The sequence below is a fragment of the Macaca nemestrina genome, chromosome 11 (assembly GCF_043159975.1).
Source record: "Macaca nemestrina isolate mMacNem1 chromosome 11, mMacNem.hap1, whole genome shotgun sequence".
Taxonomy (NCBI): Eukaryota; Metazoa; Chordata; class Mammalia; order Primates; family Cercopithecidae; genus Macaca; species Macaca nemestrina.
Window position 1 is genome coordinate 98,505,821 of NC_092135.1, and position 21,812 is coordinate 98,527,632.

Genomic DNA, 21,812 nt, shown 5'->3' on the forward strand with positions numbered 1-21,812 from the left:
AGCGTCACCTCCCAGCAGGAGGCCAACCAGCACAAAAATAGTGCATTAAACAACCACAGCTAAGGGCCCTCACAGAGTCCATTTAACCCCCCTGCCACTTTCACCAAAGCAGGTGCTGGTATCTATGGCTGAGAGACTCACAGACGGTTCACATCACAGGACTCTGTGCAGACAACCCTCAGTACCAGCCTGGAGCCTGGTAGTCTTGCTGGGTGGCTAGATTCAGAAGAGAGATAACAATCACTACAGCTTGGCTCTCAGGAAGCCACATCCCTAGGAAAAGGAGGAGAGTACTACATCAAGGAAACATCCCATGGGACAAAAGAATCTGAACAACAGCCTTCAGCCCTAGACCTTCCCTCTGACAGAGCCTACACAAATAAGAATGAACCAGAAAACCAAATCTGGTAATATGACAAAACAAGGTTCTTTAACACCCCCCAAAAATTAGACTAGCTCACCAGCAATGGATCCAAACCAAGAAAAAATCCCTGATTTACCTGAAAAAAGAACTCAGATGGTTAGTTACTAAGCTAATCAGGGAGGCACCAGAGAAAGGTGAAGCCCAATATAAGGAAGTCAAAAAAATGATACAAGAAATGAGAGGAGAAATTTTCAATGAAATAAATAGCATAAATTAAAAACAGTAAAAACTTCAGGAAACAATGGATGCACTTACAGAAATGCAAAATGCTCTGGAAATTCTCAGCAATAGAATTGAACAAGCAGAAGAAAGAACCACAGAACTCGAAGACAAGGTTTTCAACTTAACCTGAGAGAGGAGAGAAGGAGACCTCCATATTGTCGTATGTTGTTTTATACTCAGTACCTGTTTTAAGAAGAAACAAGGAAACAAAACCAAAGGCAGGCAGCCTGACGCCAGGCACCAGACCCAAAAACCAGGCCTGGGCCTGCCTGACCTTAGCCCGATAGTTAAAATTCAACCCATGACCTAGCAACCAATGTTACCCATAGATTCCAGACATTGTATGGGAAGACATTGTGAAACTTCTCGTTCTGTTCTGTTCCACTCTGATTACAGGTGCTTGCAGCCCCTGTCAGAGAACCCCCTAGATTGTTCAATCAATCACGACCCTTTCATGCAAAACTTTCAGCGTTGTGAGCCCTTAAAAGGGACAGAAATTGTGCACTCGACAAGCTCAGATTTTAAGACGCTAGTCTGCTGATGCTTCCAGCTGATTAAAGCCACTTCCTTCACTATCTCGGTGTCTGTGGGGTTTTGTCTGCGGCTCATCCTGCTACAAACCCAATCCAGCAAAGACAAAGAAAAAAGAATATGAAAATATGAGCAAAGTCTCCAAGAAGTCAGGGATTATGTTATACGACCAAACCTAAGAATAATCGGTGTTCCCGAAGAAGATTAGAAAGTTTGGAAAGCATATTTGGGGGCATAATCAAGGAAAACTTTGGCAGCCTTGCTAGAGACCTAGACATCCAAATACAAGAAGCTCAAAGAGCACCTGGGAAATTAATCACAGAAAGATCATCACCTAGGCACATAGTCACCAGGTTATCTAAAGTTAAGATGAAGGAAAGAATCTTAAGAGCTGTGAGGCAAAAGCACCAGGTAAGCTATAAAGGAAAAACTCTCAGATTAACAGCAGATTTCTCAGCAGAAACCCTACAAGTTAGAAGAGATTGGGGACTTATCTTCAGCCTCCTCAAACAAAACAATTATCAGCCAATAAATTTGTACCCAGTGAAGCTAAACATCATAAATGAAGGAAAGATACAGTCTTTTTCAGACAAACAAATGCTGAGAGAATTCACCATTACCAAGCCAGCACTATAAGAACTGCTAAAAGGAGCTCTAAATCTTGAAACAAATCCTGGAAACACATCAAAACAGAATCTCTTTAAAGCATAAATCTCACAGGACCTATAAAACAAAATACAATTTAAAAAAAAAATAAGATAACAGGCAACAAATAGCACAATGAATGGAATGGTACCTCACATCTTAATAATAACATTGAATGTAAATGGCCTAAATGCTCTACTTAAAAGATACAGAAGCGCAGAATTCACTGACCATCTGCTGCCTTCAAGAAACTCGCCTAACACATAAGGACTCACATAGACTTAAGGTAAAGGGGTGGAAAAGACATGTCATGCAAATGGACACCAGAAGTGAGCAGGGGTAGCTATTCTTATATCAGACAAAACAAACTTCAAAGCAACAGCAGTTAAAGAAAGACAAAGAGGGCCATTATATAATGGTAAAAGGCCTTGTCCAACAGGAAAATATCACAATCATAAATATATACTCACCTAACACTGGAGCTCCCAAATTATAAAACGATTACTAATAGACTTAAGAAATGAGATAGACAGCAACACAGTAACAGTGGGGGACTTCAATACTCCACTGACAGCACTAGACAGGTCATCAAGACAGAAAGTCAACAAAGAAACAATGGATTTAAACTATACCTTGGAACAAATGGATTTAACAGATATTTACAGAACATTCTACCCAATAACCATAGACTATATATTCTGTTCTTCAGCACATGGAACTTTCTCCAAGATAGACCATATGTTAGGCCACAAAATGAACCTCAATAAATTTAAGAAAATTGAAATTATATCAAGCACTCTCTCAGACCACAGTGGAACAAAACTGGAAATCAACTCCAAAAGGAATCTACAAAACCATGCAAATACATGGAAATTAATAACCTGCTCCTGAAAGATTATTGGGTCAAAAAAGAAATCAAATGGAAATTTAAAAATTCTTCCAACTGAAGGACAATAGTAACACAACCCTATCAAAACCTCTGGGATACAGCAAAGGCTCTGCTAAGAGGACAGTTCATAACCCTAAACACCTGCATCAAAAAGTCTGAAAGAGCACAGACTATCTAAGGTCACACCACAAGGAACTGGAGAAACAAGAACAAACCAAACCCAAACCCAGCAGAAGAAAGGAAATAGCCAAGATCAGAGCAGAAGTAAATAAACTGAAACAAAAAAAAATACAAAAGATGAATGAAATAAAAAGCTTGTTCTTTGAATGAAAAGATATATAAAACTGATAGACCATTAGCAAGATTAACCAAGAAATGAAGAGAAAAAATTCAAATAAGCTCAATTAGAAACAAAACAGGAGATATTAAAACTGACACCCCAGAAACATAAAAGATCATTCAAGGCTACTGTGAATAACTTTATGCGCAAAAACTAGAAAACTTAGAGGAGATGGATAAATTCATGGAAAGATACAACCCTCCTAGCTTAAACCAGGAAGAATTAGCTACGCCGAATGGATCAATAACAAGCAGCAAGATTGAAATGGTAATTTTAAAAATTACCAACCAAAAAAATTCCAGGACCAGATAGATTCACAGCCGAATTCTACCAGACATTCAAAGAAGAATTGGCACCAATCCTACTGATACTATTTCACAAGATAGAGACAGAATCCTCCCTAAATCATTCTATGAAGCCCGAATCACCCTAATACCAAAACTAGGAAAGGACATGACCAAAAATGAAAACTACAGACCAATATCTCTGATAAACATAGATGCTAAAATCCTTAGTAAAACACTAGCTAACTGAATCCAAAAACATATCAAAAACACAATCCACCATGATCAAGTGGGTTTCATATCAGAGATGCAGGGACAGTTTAACATAAGCAAGTCAATAAATGTGATACACTGCATAAACAGAATTAAAAACAAAAATCACATGATTATCTCAATAGATGCAGAAAAAGAGTCGACAAAATCCAGCAACGATTTATGTTTAAAACTCTTAGCAAAATTAGCATATAAGGGACATACCTCAATGTAATAGAAGCCATCTCTGACAAACCCATGGCAAACATAATACTGAATGCGGAAAAGTTGAAAGCATTCCCTCTGAGAACTGGAACAAGACAAGGATGCCCACTCTCACCACTTCTCTTCAGTGTCGTACTGGAAGGCCTCGCCAGAACAATCAGACAAGAGAAAGAAATAAAGGGTCCAAACTGGTAAAGAGGAAGTCAAACTGTCACTGTTTGCTGATGATATGATTGTTTACCTAGAAAACCCCAAGGACTCCTCGAGAAAGTTCCTAGAACTGATAAAATAATTTGGTAAAGTTTCTGGATACAAAATTAATGTACACAAATCAGTAGCTCCTCTAAACACCAATAGCGACCAAGCTGAAAATCAAATCAAGAACTCAAACCCTTTTACAATAGCTACAAAGAAATAAAATAATTAAAAATATACCTAAACTAAGAAGTGAAAGACCTCTACAAGGAAAATTACAAAACACTGCTGAAAGAAATCATAGATGACACAAACAAATGGAAACACATCCCACGCTCATGGATGAGTAGAATCAATACTGTGAAAATGACTATACTGTCAAAAGCAATCTACCAATTCAATGCAATTCCTATCAAAATTCCACCATCATTCTTCACAGAACTAGAAAAAGACAATCCTAAAATTCATATGGAACCAAAAAAAGAGCCCACATAGCCAAAGCAGCACTAAGAAAAAAAAAATCCAAAGACATCACCTTACCTGATTTCAAACAATACTATAAGGCTATAGTTACAAAAACAGCGTGGTACTGGCATAAAAATAGGCATGCAGATCAGCAGAATGAAATGAAGAACCCAGAAATAAACCCAAATACTTATAGCCAACTGATCTTCGACAAAGCAAACAAAAACATACAGTGGGGAAAGGACACCCTATTCGACAAATGGTGCTGGGATAATTGGCTAGCCACATGTAGGAGAATGAAACTGGATCCTCATCTCTCACCTTATACAAAAATCAACTCAATATGGATCAAGGACTTAAATCTAAGATCTGAAACTATAAAAATTCTAGAAGATAACATTTAAAAAAAAAAACCCTTCAAGACATTGGCTTAGGCAAGGATTTCATGACCAAAAACCCAAAAGAAAATGCAATAAAAACAAAGATAAATAGCTGAGACTTAATTAAACTGAAGAGATTTTGCACTCAAAGGGAACAGTCAGCAGAGTGGAAGAAAATCTTCACAATCTATACATCTGACAAAGGACTAATGTCCAGAATCTACAAAGAACTCAAACAAATTAGAAAAAAAAAAAATCCCATTGAAAAGTGCGTTAAGGACATGAATAGACAGTTCTCAAAAGAAGATATACAAATGGCCAACAAACACATGAAAAAAAATGCTCAATATCACTAATGATCAGGAAAATGCAAATCAAAACCACAATGCAATGCCACCTTTCTCCTGCAAGAATGGCCATAATCAAAAAATAAAAATAAAAAACAGTGTATTTTGGCATGGGTACAGTGAAAAGGGAACACTTCTGCACTGCTGGTGGGAAGGTAAACTAGTACAACCACTATGGAAAACAGCATGTGGAGATACCTTAAAGAACTAAAAGTAGAACTAACATTTGATCCAGCAATTTCACTACTGGGTATCTACCCAGAGGAAAAGAAGTAGTTATTTGAAAAAGATACTTGCACATGCATGTTTATAGCAGCACAATTCACAATTGCAAAAACGTGGAATCAACCCAAATGCCCATCAATTAATGAGTGGATAAAGAAACTGTGGTATGGCGAGGCGTGGTAGCTCGTGCCTGTAATCCCAGCATTTTGGGAGGCCAAGGCGGGCAGATCACCTGAGGTCAGGAGTTCAAGACTAGACTGAACAACATGGCAAGACCCTGTCTCTACCAAAAGTACCAAAATTAGCCAGGCATGGTGGCGGGTGCTGTAATCCCAGCTACTCAGGATGCTGAGGCAGGGGAATTGCTTGAACCCAGGAGACAGAGGTTGCAGTGAGCTGAGATCACACCACTGCCTTCAACCTGGGTGACAAGAGCAAGACTCTGTCTAAAAAAAAAGAAAAGAAACCATAGTATATATATATATATATATATGTACATGATGGAATACTACTCAGCCATAAAAAGAAATGAATTAATGGCATTTGCAACAACCTGGATGAGATCAGAGACTATCATTTTAAGTGAGGTAACTCAGGAATGGAAAACCAAACATCATATACTCTCACTTGTGAGAGCTAAGCTATGATGATGCAAAGGCATAAGAATGACACAAAGGACTCTGGGGACTTAGGGCGAAAGGGTGGGAAGGGGGTGAGGGATAAAAGACTACAAATTGAGTGCAGTGTATACTGCTTGGGTGATGGGTGCAACAAAATCTTACAAATCACCACTTAAAGAACTTACTCATTTAACCAAACACCACCTGTTCCCCAATAACTTATGGAAATAAAAAATTTAAAAAATAAATTTTTTTTTAAAAACTGTGAAAAAAATGCTCTTTTGATTTTTCTCCTACACCCCCAGGGTCTAGGAGAGTCAGGAATGTTTCCAGGGTCTTCTGTGTTCTTCGCCATAACTGAAGTTGTGGGCGCAGTTGGCAGGGAGAGGGGCCTGGTCCCAACTTTGCCAATAAACAGCCCAATCACACAGGAGCACATGTGAATGACCTGTGTGGATTGGTTTATGGACCTGGTATGAGGTCCCTCCACCCTGACTATGAATTCTCTGCTCCCCTCCTCAGTAATTCTCAATGCATATGGGGGCAGGGGACATATGTCAATTTAAAAGTCATTTCACGATCCCAACCAGTATAAGGCTTTCATTTAGAAAATAAAATTACTTTGAATTTTCAAACAGAAAGTTATAGGATTTTTCTGCTTATCAAAGGGGAATATGGATTTTAAAGGATTAAGAAATGGTCCTTCCCATCTGGGCCCTGAAAAGGTTGCCGGTAGTCCAACTACTGATTCTTTGAGCTGCACAGCAACCTTCAGCCAATCAGACATCTCCATTTGCCCCAGGTGTGCTATACCGTACCATCACTTCCCAAGAGTGGCATGACCTGGACGAGGTTAGGAAGCCCTGCTGTGGCTCCAGCCATGTGCTGACCAAGTCATGGCCAGGAGCCATGTGGGGCTCGGGAGCCCTCTAAATAAGCCTAGTCCAGATTGAGATATGCTGCAAGTGAAAAGCACACACTGCATTTTGAAGACATGGTACCAAAGAATTCAAAAACACCTCAGTAATAATTTTATATCAATAAGATGTTGAAATGATATTTTGGATATACTGGGTTAAGTATAAATCACTAAAATTAATTTTACGTTTTACAATTTTTACATAGCTACTGGAAAAATTTACGTTTTATACTTGACTTCCACCTGTGGCTTGCATGGTAGTTCTGTTGGACAGCGCTGCTGTGGACAATCCCTTTTGCATTGTGACATGAGGGAAAAGGCAGAGGCACCGTCAGGTGGAAGAGATTTAGTGGCTGTGGGGAACCAGGAAAGGAAATCAATCATTTGATTAAAACACCTTCACAAGGTGCAGCATGTAAAAGTGAATACCAAGAAAGAAAGAGGGGAGTGGATAGGAAAGAAGAGAAGAGAAAGAAGGGAAGAGAAGGGAAGGAAACAAAGAGGAAGAGAAGGGAAGAACAGCAAAGGAAAAGGCTCTAAACCTCATTCATTCCTCCGTTACCCCTCATTCCTGAGCCCCCCAATGTCCCCAGCACAACAGACAATCCCACTTCTGCTCTGCTATTATATTTGGCTTCTGGAAAACTCCGCTTGTCACTTTGGTTCAGTTCAACAAGTACATTCTATGCACCTTCTATGTGCAAAGCATTGTGCTCAGCAAAGGAAGAACTGCAGTAAATGGCTCAAGTCCCTGCCCAAGGAGTCCAAAGTCTAGTGGAGAGCCAGCTGTTGAAAGAGGTGATAACTGCACAAACCACCCAATGCTGGGGACCGCATGCTGAGGCAGCACAAAGAACTGAAAGCTATTTATTCATCCAAAGGGTTCCCTGACTCTGCCCCAGCTGGGTGGCAAGTTTCTCTAAAGAAGGCATCATGTTATATTTTTTCTGCATCTGTCACCGAGCTTCTGCACTCAGAAAATCCTGATCAGTTGAAAAGGCTGGAGTGATGTGGTGGCTTTGAAATGAGATGCGGGCTTCAAATCCCAGCTCTGCCTCTTAATAGTTGTACGTATGACCTTAGGCAAGATTTTCACCTACCTGTACCTCAGCTTCCACAACTGTAAAAAAGCAAAAAGATCTACCTAGTCGTGTCTTTGTATTTAATGAGCTTAGCTCTGTAAGTGTTTACCACAGTGCCAGCACATACTAACAGCTAAATGTTAACAATGATTATTATAATGACTATTGTTATTATTCCCCAGCCAGTCCTTGGTGTTCCCAGCATCATGCTTGTTTTCTGTTTTTCTTAGCCTGCAACACCATCGTGGAGAAATGAGCGAAGAAAGACTTCCGATGGGGTCTGGCAAGGATATTACAAACAGTACTCCATTATTCCAACTTAATGTCAGCTGTAACTTCCCTTAGCCACAAGACCTGTGCCGGCCTCATGTGATTAAATATTAACACATTTTTAATGCATTTGAAAAGATTTAGTGCAGTTCTGTACTAAGGTACATAAGATATATGGCAACAAATTGTTAATTGTATGATGGTAGCTTTTTTGTGGTTGAAACTCTTAGACTCACTCCTTTTCAATAACAAAGACAAAAGAGGTAACAGAGAGCAGACTGAGATGCATAATCATTTATACGTTTATTCAACACATTTTAATAGAACATCTAAAAAGTTGTGGCCAAGCACTTAAGGAATGGTAAAAATAAATTAGGGATCCTACCTCACAGAGCTTATAACTTAGTTTAATTATGTATGGCCTTATAATGAAAGCAATGCAAGTAGGAAGTATTGTACCAGGCACAGCCCAAATGCACTCACTCCCATGGATGGTGATGAGGAGATGACATCCAGCTGATGGGTAGGATCTAGACAAGTGGACATAAAGAAAAAGAAACTCCAGGTGGAGGAAAACACAGAAGCAAAGGTTTGGGGGTCAGGAAGGAATCAGGTATGTCTCAGAATATAGACAATTTGATTTGGCTGGAGGGTAGGCTGTGAAGGGGAAAATCTGGAGATACAATTAGAAAACCAGCCTGGATCAGATTATAGATGGTGTATTAGTCTGTTCTTATGCTGCTAATAAAGACATATCCAAGACTGGGTAATTTATAAAGAGGTTTAATTGCCTCACAGTTCAGCATGACTGGGGAAGCCTCAGGAAACTTACAATCATGGCCTACAGGAAGCAAACATGTCCTTCTTCACACAGCAAGAAGTGTGAAGTGAAGCAGGATGGCAGGGGTGGATGCAGTGGGCAGGGGAAGCCCCTTATAAAACCAACAGGTCTCGTGAGACCTCACTATCAAAAAAACAGCATGAGGGTAACCGCTCCCATGATTCTATTACCTCCCACTGGGTCCCTCCCAGGACAGGTGGGGATTATGGGAACTACAAGATGAGATTTGTGTGGGGACAGAGCCAAAGCGTATCAGACAGTCTCAAACATAAGTGAAAGCCTTCTTTACATAAGTGAAACATCAGTTTAACTTTACATAAGTTAAAGACAGGTTTTACCCCATCAACTGCACAGGTGTTTAGTTGTAATTTGATCAAGGAAACAATATAATCAGAAAGATTGATCTTGAAGACTGTGTAACATGAATCAGCATGACAGAGAATAGTTGGGAAGCTACTTTAATAATCAAGAGGTGACAAAGGCTTGAGGGAGGACATACTGGTAGTAACAGAAAGATTCAAGGGACAGGATTCCCCCCCACCCCCAGCTGGATGGGGTGGCCAGGGAAGGGATCAAAGATCAGTCTAAGGTTGTGCTCAGGAGAGTGGGAGGATAGGGGTGCCCTTAACAGAAGCAGGCACCACACGAGGAGGAGCTGGTTCAAAGGGAATATGGTGACCTGGAGTTTAGATTGTAGCCTGGCAGCCAGCCAAGGGATGTATCCAACAGGCAGTTAGTGCAGGTTGGCAAGAGGTCTGGTGCAGACAGATTTATGAGTCATGAATGCAAATTAGTAATTAGAGTCATGAGATTGGATCAAACTCACTGGAGGGTGAAACTGCAAAGAACGAAGAAAAGCAAATGCAGAAGGTGAGGAGAAAAATGCAAAAAGGAGGCGAAAAAAACAGAAGAGGAAGGACTGGGCCAGGGTGGCCTCCACGGGGAACATCAACCGAGAAGGCAGATCTCAGAGAGAGGAGTAGGAGTCAGGAAGCACTAAACACCTTGAAACAGGATGGGGTCCTGAGGCTCCTTGCACACTCCGAACATGCGCACACCTTCAGACAGAGCCAAACCCCTGCAAGGGGAAGTGGGTTACCCTTAGACAGCCAGATTTTAAAGACCCTAAAAATTCCCCCACTTTATGCCCCACCTCTGCCTCCCTGTACACACCTACTGAAAACAAACTCTCCTCCACTGGCCTGAAACCCGCACCATCCTAACTCTGACATGGAAGAAGTCACCCCGAATTCCAGGAAGCCTCTGTTAATGTGTCTCCCGAATCTAGAAGTTCTTAGGGTCTGGGTAGAGACTGGAATCCCCTCCCCTGGCTCCCGGCCCTCCCCTTCTGGTTACCACACCCGCAAGAATCATGGACTCTTGTCTGCCGCTGGGCAGTGGCATGGATGGCACCGTCCTAAACATGCAGATGGGCGGGTCACTGTGCACGTCGCCCAGGCTGGTCCTCAAACGGAGGGAGCGCAGGCAGTATGTCCGGGATGGGAGGCGGAGGCCTTTCTTTAACGGGAGGAAGGGAACGAACGGCACAAGAAAGGAATAATGGACATCTTGGTGATATTTAGGAAAAAATGCGCAGACTCAAACCGCCTGCCTGGGAGGCCACCGCTCAGGAACCTGTTGAACCGCAGCTGACCCTGAACCGGTCCAAAGCTCCTGGCCATTTTGACCCAGGTTCTCCCCGTTCCCAGCGTCCACATCCCGCCAAGAAATCCGAGGCTGCAAAAGCGTTGGACGCGAAGCGCCTCGAGACCCACGCAGGATTACGGTTTGCCCTGGACGTTAGGCTCGGCTCAACGGACACCCCCCGCTTCCACGCGGGACGCAAATGCTTCGCGTTTTCAGATCAAGTCAGAGAGCCGGGCCGCCCGCCACGCCGCCCCCACCAGACAGAGCCCGGGAGAGACCGCCGGGCCGGGCGGGGCTCCTGGGCAGGTCTGCGCAGCCCGGCACGTGGAGGCCCTGTTGCGCCAACGTGCGCCCCGGGGGCCGCGGCGGTTGGGCGCGGCCGCCACATTGACCCCCCTCCTCGGCCCCCCTCCCCCAGCGCCGCCACTTCTCAGTCCCCGGGGACGCAGGGGACCAGGGCTACGAAGCAAGGCCCAGCAGCAGCAACTCCACTTCTCCTGCAGGAAATCCTTGTAAAGAGCACAGCAGACGTCTTGATGACGCAAAGCATGAGTGGTGGCATGAGTGACGGGGAGCGAGAGGGCGAGGCAAAGAGGAGAATTTAAGAAGAATATGCGTAGGCCGTTCTGATTGTTTATTCCAGGTGATGCATAATTTCTTGAAAAGCCTCTGAGTAGGAAACAGATGGAAAGTTTTGAGTAATCCATACTGTAAGGAGAAGTACTCTAAATGGCTTCAAATAACTTGATGTTTCTTTCACCCGCATGTCAAACTTAAAAAAAAAAAAGTCACAGTAATCTCATTATCCAATTCATCTGTGTTTTAACATAACGCAAGTACAAACGGATGTATACTCTGCTTTCAGGAAAGCAATTTCCTCATCCAGTGCCTGCTCTATGCCGGTAAAAGAGTTTAACTGAAGTGGACACCTGGCTTTCCAAGTGTAGGAAAGATAGGGTGTTGCCTTCTTGGAAACTGCGCAAGAACAAATACGTGCCAGTGTTCGTTTGAGGATTATATAACCAGTGGTCTGGCCTCACTGAGAGTACTGGACAAAGTATTTCACTATTGCAGAAGGGCTGTCCTCCTTTTCAGAGCATTGGTTTGCTACGCTCTGCAGAGAACAAGGCGTGGGGCTGGAGCGAGGAAATCGGTAAGAAGAACTTGGAATGAATAGCCTGAGGTGCAGAAAGGCGACCCAGGATGGTGAGTACACTGGTATGGACTGGTGGAGTCAATTTGACACATTGGTAGAATTATTTTTCCAGCACAAGACACTGAATGAGCTATTTGGCAGATTTATATGCTTACCACCTTGAAGAAGCAATAGTCAGATTACACTAACCCTCTTTCAATTGCAGCAGAAAATTACCTTGGAAAACTGGATCAAATCCTTCCTCTTGAAATCCTTCCTATTAAGGACAAGCGGTGTTGAACTCAGCAAAATTCTGATCTTTGTATGGCTGCTATAACTTTCTACATGTATATCACTAGAAAAGAAGACTGCCAATGATTGTTACTTACAAAATGCAGAAAACTGAGGATTTCTCAAGCTGAAACTTTATAAACTTGTTATGCTGGCTGCCAACCTAAGTCACAGAGAAAGGCTCTCTAAAAGAAAAGATATTGGTTTGGAAATATAGCATTACAATGGGAATATGCACGCTGTGGTAAACTATGTGCATATTCAGGGAGGTAAAGGAAGATGAGTTCTTAAAGGAAAATGTGAGAAGGATTATATAATTGTTTTGAAGTATACTTGGCTACAAAGATCAATAACAGGTGACACCAGTCCAAGATTGGACAGGCAGTTGTTGGGCAAATATCCTTGTAGAAGTTTTTTGGGGTTTTTTTTTTGTTTGATTTTTTGTTTTTGTGCAAGGTTTCAATGGCCTTTGTGCAAGCTTGTGGTTTTGGTAAAGTCTTTTGTGATAGTTTTTGTTATTAGTCATATAAGCATGAGGACCCTCTTTTCGTGGCCCTCTTTGTCTCTATTTGTCAGGGATTTCTTAACATTAGTGACTCTCTTTGGCTCTATTTGTCAGGGATTTCCTAACATTAGTGACTCCATTTGGATTCCGACAGCTTTTACACTGCTTTAAATTTAATGACCCTCCTGTACTAAGCCAAAATGACTAATAAAGGAATGGTCCTCTGTGAATGATTATTCTTTATTATGCCTTTTTGCATATACAAAGAAATTATTTAAAGCCAAGAAAATCTTTTTAACTAATTATGCTATAAAAACATCTTGTGGCGTGACACAGTGGTTCACGCCTGTAATCCCAGCACTTTGGGAGGCCAAGGAGGGCGGATCACTTGAGCTCAAGCGAGGTATTGCTCCTCACAAGAGGGCATTAGCTGCAGGGGTCTGCCTGCAGACCCTGACCCAAACGACAGTTGAATAAAACGTACACTGACACACAGATATTCTGCTTTGCCAGTCCAGCTGAGTGTCCAACTGCCTGCACACCATCAGAGGTTTGTCACTGCGGGCCAGCCCTGAGCAGCTTGCACTCCAGGCATTTATTTAGTATAGAATTAACAACAGAAACTTTAAGTAGACACACTTGTGGATAATTAACATGGTTAAGAGAGTAGTTCTAGGAAAGATTAAAGCTCAGTTACGGCAGTCTAAAGTAAATACTATTAGGGAGCAATTTCCCTGGTGGACCTCCCCCCAGAGGGCCATCTGACTCAAAGGTTAGTTAATGGAGGTCGGGTAAACAGACTTAATGGGGAAGCCTCTGTTGTCCCTAGTATTTACCCTATGACCTAATGCTGTAAGGTAAGAACACTGCCTTCAATTATTACAAGCTATGTAACCTTTTGGCATTCCAAAAGATTTGTAACTATTCCCTATAACTTTCCCTAATATTTTCCTTTAATATTTCCGCCACCATCCTGAGTGAATCCCAACACTCAAGAGTTGGAGAGCAGCCTGGGCAACATGGTGAAACCCTGTCTCCACAAAAAAAAAAGAACAAAATTAGCCGGGTGCGGTGGTATGTGCCTGTAGTCCCAGCTACTTTGGAGGCTGAGGTGGGAGGATTGATTGAGCCCAGGAGGTTGAGGCTGCAGTGAGCCGAGATTGTACCACTTATCATCTTGTGCTTTGGTTTATCATGAACAGACAAGTACTGAAATAATTTGGGAAATTCTGTGTATTACATCCAAATTTACTTCTTAGGTAAATTTTGACACTACTGAATATTAGTGTATTTCACTTATCAATCTTTAAATTTCCTCTAATTTACATGAAAAATTGTTAAAGGAAAAAATTGATAGTCTAAATTTAAATTCTATTTTATTTGGTGTGTTTAACTTTTTTCTGTTATTATATACTGAACTCTACTTCAGTTTCCATATCTCTCCAGTGGGTGCTTATTTTTTAAAGATTACATGCTTTTTTTATTTTTTGAAACTAAAATGACCGCTTTTTAAAATTTGAGATAACATTATGCTATTTTTACTTTATTTTAGCTTTTCTTGACAACAAAAACCCACAAAAATAAAACTGAATTTTAAGCATTCAAACAAGCTCACATGGGAAGAAAAATCACTAGATTTTATAAAAACTATGCCTTTGTTCTACGTACCGTTTTTTAAACAGGCTGTACAAATTTTCAAATAATCATTAAGCATAAATGTGATGAACCTGGAGTGCTTTCTCTACCCTTCATAATGTATTTCTTTCAATTTTGATAAAACTTTACTTCTCACTCAAACTCAACAATTTTAGCTTTTGAACTGATTGTATGCTAGGATAGGACCTTATAGAAAATAGTACCAATGTCAAAGGATTTAAAATAGAAAATTAAACATAAAAAAAACTTTAAGTGTATTTTGCATGATTTGAACCTGTTGATTCCCTATGCTTTCTGCCATATTGAAAAAAGCAAAAACAAAAACTCTGCTTGGTTTATTGGCTAAAGTAAGTATTGTGTACATTTAGTCTCCAATATTCAAAGAATTAGGAATTCTTTTTTATTTATCCAGTAAATAATGAACATCTGTTTGGAAAGAGAGAAAAGCTTATACAAGTTAAATAATTTTGGAGGAATGAATAAATTTTTTAAAAAACTACTTTGCTGCTAATTAATTATAGTGAGTTATTTGAAATGTTTTTGTTTTTAAACCATATTCCTTGTCTTTTTCTGAATTTTCCTTTTAGATTCCACTAATGGACTCTAAATGCTCTAAGCCATGGTCCATCCCTGTTGCCTACTGTACAAAGTTCATGAACAGAAGTTGATTTTCTAATGGATTTAAAGACAGTCGGTCACTAGTACAAACATTCGTAACTAAAATGTTTAGAAAATTAGGGACAATTCTTAAATGTTATTTCATATTCACAAAATATCTTATACCTTCAAGTATACATAAGCAATTATGTTTCTAGAGCTTCAACAAAAATATAGTGTTTAATTCAGTATAATCAATATAGCATTTCTCAATTGTGTGCAGTACTTCTATGCTATTTTTATCAAGAAAATGAAAGCCTAGACCATAATGTTTCTATTATGAGAAACAATGAGTGAACAGAAAGGATTTTGTGGTTGTTTACTCAAGAAATTGTGAAATTTTTTATTTAAGATGCTATGCCTAAAAATTATTCTTACTGAGTTTTCATCATTTGTCTGTATTAAATACTGAGGTATAACAAGTGATAATCCACAGTTACTATGAAATGAATATTCACTTTTTTTAATGCACAGGTCTGTAGGCAATTCACTGGACTTTCTAAGGCTCTCAGCTATCAAGGAATTGTTATTCACTCCATGAAATGTTGAATAAAGTAAAGTCACCTCCTAAGATGATTTATAGAAGAAGAATTTAAGGAAATTGTGGAAATAATTCCATAAAACGATGGAAATATTTGCCACCATAACACCAACAAAGCAATGTTTAGACGAATTCTATTCATTGATTTTTTTTCTTCCCTATGTTTATACTCAAAAGTGAAGATTGTTTGTTTTTGAGACAGGGTCTCGCTGTGTCACCCAGGCTGGAGTGCAGTGGCACCATCTCGGCTCACTGCAACCTCCACCTCCTGAGTTCAAACTATTCCCCTGCCTCAGCCTCCCGAGTAGCTGGGACTACAGTCATGTGCCATAACGCTTGGCTAATTTTTATATTTTTAGTAGAGATGGGGTTTCACCATATTAGGCAGGCTGGTCTTGAACTCCTGGCCTCAAGTGATCCACCCACCTCGGCCTCCCAAAGTGCTGGGATTACAGGCGTGAGCCACCACGCCCAGCCAGATTGGTTGTATTTGATTACCCAAAATAGATCTACAGATGCTCCTGAATTTACCATGGGCTTATGTCCCAATAAACCTATTTAAATTGGAAATATCGTAAGTCGAAAATGCATTTAATATATGTAACCTACCAAACATCATTGCTTAGCCTAGCCTACCTTAAACACGCTCAGAACATTTGCATTAGCCTATAGCTGGGCAAAACCATTTAACACAAAGTATCTTTTATAAAAAAGTATTGAATATTTTGTAATTTTTTGACTGCCATACTCAAAGAGAAAAACAGGATGGTTTTATGGATACTCATTGCTATTGTACACAGCTGAAGGCATCATCATAAAGTCAAAAAATCGAACCATCATAAACTGGAGACCATCTATATTGTGTTAAGATGAGAATGGCCAAATGTCTGCAGTCAGTATACCTACCGGTTATGTTCAAAAGGCATAAATGGTCAATACTTTTCGCATTCGAATTATTTTCAAAATTGTTCAGTCCAGCATATTCTTTTTTTTTTTTTTTTTTTTTTGAGACGGAGTTTCGCTCTGTTGCCCAGGCTGGAGTGCAGTGGCACGATCTCTGCTCACTGCAAGCTCCGCCTGCCGGGTTCACGCCATTCTCCTGCCTCAGCCTCCCGAGTAGCTGGGACTACAGGTGCCCGACACCACACCCGGCTAATTTTTTGTATTTTTTAGTGAGGCGGGGTTTCACCATGTTAGCCAGGATGGTCTTGATCTCCTGACTTCATGATCCGCCCACCTCAGTCTCAGTCTCCCAAAGTGCTGGGATTACAGGGGTGAGCCACCGCGCCCGGCCCAGTCCAGCATATTGTAACATAAATATTCAAAAGTTGAACAACAGGCTTCCTTTTGTCCAATTTTTATATATGCAAACTTTTTAGTGGCCCTGATTTTCAACAAGCTGATTTTGTACATGGCATCACCATAAGGCCACTTGACTTAATACATTTTTGAATTCCCACTCATTCCCTCTCGCCTTTTTCTTTTGAGGCTTTCCTCCGTTTGCATTCACCATTTTTAGTTCAGGAGCAGCTTGTGTGGGGTTCAAATGAATGACGTGAAAGGTGGCAGGCTAAACAGGAGTAGGAAATTAGGGAAGCAATTTATATTCTAGACAGTTTCGGGAGTTTTTATTGGAACTACAGCAATGAAAATACCAACACAATAATAACCAATATTTGCATGCCAGCTTCCAGTTTACAAAACATTTTCATGTCCTCCACTTCCCTGAGTCTCGTAGCAGCCCTGAAAGTTTGCCCCTGTGTATTTAATGTTGCTTTGTAACTTTTATTGGATCATTGTATGCAGTTGTCAATTTCTTGAGGGCAGAAACTATGTCTTGTAGTTCATGAACATGCACATATATATACACCACACAGAAACAAACATTATTAAACCGAGTGCCAAGTGGTTAAGAGATTCAAGTAGCAGATTTGCTGGGTCTAATAATGAAAGAACTATTCCCGCTGTCAAGGAGACCAATGACACCATCAGAGAGGACTGTAAGAAAATCCACCGAAGATGGGCCAACAGGAGGGGCCTGAACACAGGAAGACCAGGGAGAGAACACCTAGGAATCCCCCTAAGAGTGTGTAATCCTGAGCCCTTCACATCTTGTGCATGGAAATCATTATTTTTAATGACTAAATTGCTTTCCGTGGTATCTATATCTCCAATTTTTTTCCGTTGAAGTACTTTCATCCTATTACAAATTTTTGGTAGTATAAGCAATGCAAATGTATAAGCATCAAGTAAAACATAATGGTTATATCCTAGTACCTATTCCCAATTTTGTTTATTTGAATTTTCTCATTTTAGATTTGTTAGATATTGATATTATTAAACTTTCCAAGAAAAAATGTTAGTCATATTTATCAATTCTATTCTTTTCCCATTTTCTAAATATTTTTCTACTTTTATCTTTCTTATATACCTATTCCTCATTTCTCTTGATTGAGTTTTCTTTTTCTACCTTTTTTGTAGCAATGGGGGGGGGTCTCACTATATCGCCCAGGCTAGTCTCGAACTCCTGGCCTCAAGCAGTTTTCTCACCTCTGCCTCCCAAAGTGCTGGGATTACAGGCATGAGCCACCTTGCTGGGCCTTTTTCTACCTTTTTAAATTGAAAGTTTAGTTCTTTTCAATCATTCTAATTTAATAAAAACATCTAAAGCTATAAAATTTTCCCATGTATATGGCTTTAGTTGTATTTCATAGATTTTGATGTGCAATCTTGTCATCGTTATTTTTCTATAATCTATATTTTCTGTTTTTATTCCTTCTTTGAGCCTAAGTGTTTAGAATTTTATTTTAAAACTTACCTATGCTTACATGTTTTTGTCTTTTTGTCATTATTTTCCAGTTGGATTCCACTGTGATCACAAATGATTGTTTAAAGGGGAAAACAAGGAGAAAATTTGAGAAACCTGGAACAAAGTGGGAAAAAATGTAAGCATGAGACAGAGCATTAAAGAGTTAAGAAAATAGTGAAAACAAGGCATGAATGAGAAGAAGTGAAAGGACCCAAGGGGCTGGACAGAGCAAAGGACTGGGTTGGTCAGTATGGGCTCGACAGCAGGGTCGGATTGTTGAGTAGGACACATGATATGAGGCAGTGTTAGGAGTCCAGAAAGATGTGGGGAGGGAGGGACACAAGGATATTGAAAGAAATGAAAGAGAATCCTCAGGGAAAACCAGCAGCTCCTTGGTTGCGAGGGCCAAGAAATGTCTTTCTAGATCTACTCTTGATTCTACTCTAATGGCCCAAGTGTTAGACCTAATAACATCTTTTTCCTTTTCATTTATTGGGTGAATTTAATTATTTTGCTATTTTCTATTAAATAGGAGGAATGGATTTTAACATTGAAATGTGCCAGGAGCCCAGGAACTGTTCCACTCATACTATTTTCTTCATTCAACATTCATTTCTGACTTCCTATTATGAACACTGCTATGTCATATGATAAATACAAAGAGTCAACTTCCAAACATCTCACTTATTTACAGCCCATACATGTATGCCAGTTCCCTTGTTGCTGAGCAGAAAGCAGCTACTCCCACCTGAGAAAGAGTAAATAGCCAAGGTAGCAGTTACTTCTGAACCAGAAGAAAATTCCATAAACCCACCATCTACCTGCAATACCACACTTGCCAGGAGAGTAGGGGAGGAGATGCATATCCTGAGCCACTCATTAGCCCTTTTTTTCAATGGGGCGTTTAATTAATTAAGCTGCCCAGAAATGTCATGGCATTCACAAGTCTCCAGAGTGGTCCTGGCACATAGTACTTAGCAGCTAGGTCACTAGAGCCAGGCTGCCTGAGTTTGAATCCTGACTCTATGGCTAGAGTATGATCTTGGGCAAGTTTCTTATACTCCCCATGCGTCGGTTTTGTTTTGTTTTGTTTTTTGACCTCTAAGTGGGGGTTGTAATAGTACCTGCCTTGTTAGTTTTTGTTTTGTTTTGTTTTGTTTTTGGAGAGTAAATGAACCCATGGTTTAGAAGAGTGCCTGGTACAAAGTAAGCACTCAATGTAACTCTTCTTCTTGTTATTCCAGAATGGAGGCGTCCTCACCAATGCCCAGTCACAGACAGTGCTGGCCCCACAGAGAGAATGCAGCTACCCGAGAGAACACAGATAGAGGTGCTCAAGTTGGAAAGAGCTGCAGCATCTCTCAGTCATTTGCATCAGAAAGTAAAGCAGCTGTTCAAAAATTTGCAAAGCAAATTGGAGAGAAGCCAAGACTTTCATAGAAATTAGTTGATGGGGATTTCCTACATGGAGACTTTTTCTTCAGCAAGTGCATAAACTGCAGCACAGACCTGTCTGCGATGAGCATTAAGAGCCCTGAAATAAAGTATGGGGCTCAACAGGGACTCTGAACAATGTGGACCACCCAGAAGAGGGAGTCCAGGAAGAATGCAGACTGTTCTCTCAGCCACAATGCTGAGGTTTAAAACGTATTAGTTCTTTAATGAGGAAGAACAAGAAATTGAGGGCAAAACACTCCAAAATCTTTAGTTATAAAGGCTCCATTACAGTATGGCTTTAGTTATTCTTTTTAAAAAATCCTCGTGTTCTTTATAAAGTCATAGTGAAATCAGTCTGGTGCTTGACATTGAAGAAACAGTGACCCAGACTTGGACGGACCCTGCCCTCATGGAGTTTACGATCCAATAGGAAAGACTGACATTATACAAGTAATCACACAAATGTCATTGCAAGATTTGATAAGTGTGTAGAAGAAAAAGAAGGGGTCAGTAAGGATAATGTCAGAGGACTTTTGGATTTAGGAGTCAGAGACAACTTCTTTGAGAGAGCAACAGTAATGCCATGCCCTGAAGGATCAGGGGGTATTCACCAGGAGAAGAGCTGCAGTAGACAATACCTGGAACAGCATGCTGAGGCTTGGGGATGGGAACTGTGGGGTGTGGTCCAGAGACTGGGAGAGGCCTATACTTGGAGCATCCTCAGTGAGATGGAGAGCTGGGGTGGTGGGGACACTATGGGATATAAGGGAAGAGCTGGACCCCCAAGGATTGTGTGGGCAATGTTAGCATCTTCATTTTTTCCCAAACACAGGCTAAGTCATGGAAGGGATTTAGGCACACAAGCGACATATTCCAATTTATATTTTTAATGGATCATCCCAATTGCAGTGTGGAAAACGAGTCTGTGGGTCTAGAAAGGAAAAGAGAAGTCTATCAGGGAGGCTTTCAGCCTGGCCATCAGAGTCACGGTCATGGCGAACACAACCAAATACAGAGACCCCTTTGCTAATACTAGATCCTGAAAAGGTCATGTCTGTCTTGGTGAGGGGGACTTCCCCATTCTACAAAATGGCACCAAAACCACAGACGAGATCACTGAAGTAAAGTTCCTCAAGCAATAAAACATTTTTTGGATTACATTTTGTTTAATCAAAAACTATCAAGAATGCGATTTAGCCATTATGAAGTTTGTGAAAAGAATGAGTGGGTTTGACCCACTGAAATAAGTAGCTGAGAATGTGATGCTGGAGGCTGAGGGGCCCCCTGAATTCAGGACAGTGGAGCAATAGATAGAGGAATTAGGGAGACAGCAAATCACTGCAGCAATGTTATTGAAAGTAATATTGACGACTTTGACTTCTGCTGGCAAACAATGCTTCAAATATTTCACTGCTGAGTTCAGCTTTCCCTGACTGTAGTCAGCCCTGTTGCCCTCGGAGGCAGTGCAGGATCTGGCCCAATCAAAGGACAAGACAGAGGTAGAGTTGCGACCTTCTTGGGTCCTCAGCGCTTTTGACTTTGTGGGCCCCTTCCTCTATAAACACAATATTATGGATACTAAGTAGGTCTGCTAAAACACACAAATGTTACTACTGCATTGGTTTTATATATATATATATATAAAATATGTATAACCATATATATGATATACATTATATATATATCTCACCCAGGCTAGTTTATATTCATTGTTTTCTTCTGATTTTAGGAGAAAATCTAAATTTGTGGGCCCTGAAAGTTGATATGTCAGCCCTGCAGAGGGCAGACTCCAGGAATCCCAGGCAGGTGAGTCCCCAGGGAGGAGAGGGGGATTTAAACATGCCATTACTCTTAGAAGGTCTCTACCCATGGAAACATAGCTGGTTGTCCCTCTGAGTACACTAGCATCCCAATAAATGTTCTGGCCGTAGGTGACCAGATGCATGTACCAACAGATTCGTGTTCCCACAGATCCGTG

The 21,812-nt window shown here is 40.7% G+C and overlaps 1 protein-coding gene and 2 long non-coding RNA genes across 3 annotated transcripts in view; 1 reads left to right on the top strand and 2 right to left on the bottom strand.

Moving 5' to 3' along the window:
- The window catches only part of LOC105468123 (uncharacterized), a 60,567-nt gene extending 56,558 nt beyond the window's left edge, over nucleotides 1-4,009 (bottom strand). The window contains exon 1 of the long non-coding RNA XR_011609972.1: nucleotides 3,813-4,009. This is a non-coding gene — a long non-coding RNA (uncharacterized lncRNA). The remainder of the gene's footprint in view (nucleotides 1-3,812) is intronic.
- Nucleotides 4,010-8,611: 4,602 nt separating this feature from the next.
- LOC139357185 (uncharacterized) lies at nucleotides 8,612-10,655 on the bottom strand. The gene is made up of 3 exons (XR_011609971.1): nucleotides 10,518-10,655; nucleotides 10,161-10,234; nucleotides 8,612-8,845 (listed from the first exon to the last, which is right to left on the bottom strand). It is a non-coding gene; the product is annotated as an uncharacterized lncRNA (long non-coding RNA).
- Nucleotides 10,656-10,745: 90 nt separating this feature from the next.
- On the top strand, nucleotides 10,746-20,992 carry LOC105468121 (uncharacterized). Its single transcript, XM_071073154.1, has 3 exons — nucleotides 10,746-12,009; nucleotides 18,448-18,533; nucleotides 19,642-20,992. Exon 1 carries the CDS (start codon nucleotides 10,746-10,748, stop codon nucleotides 11,406-11,408), a length of 663 nt encoding a protein of 220 aa, XP_070929255.1. The 3' UTR covers nucleotides 11,409-12,009; nucleotides 18,448-18,533; nucleotides 19,642-20,992.
- The last annotated feature ends 820 nt before the right edge of the window (nucleotides 20,993-21,812 follow it).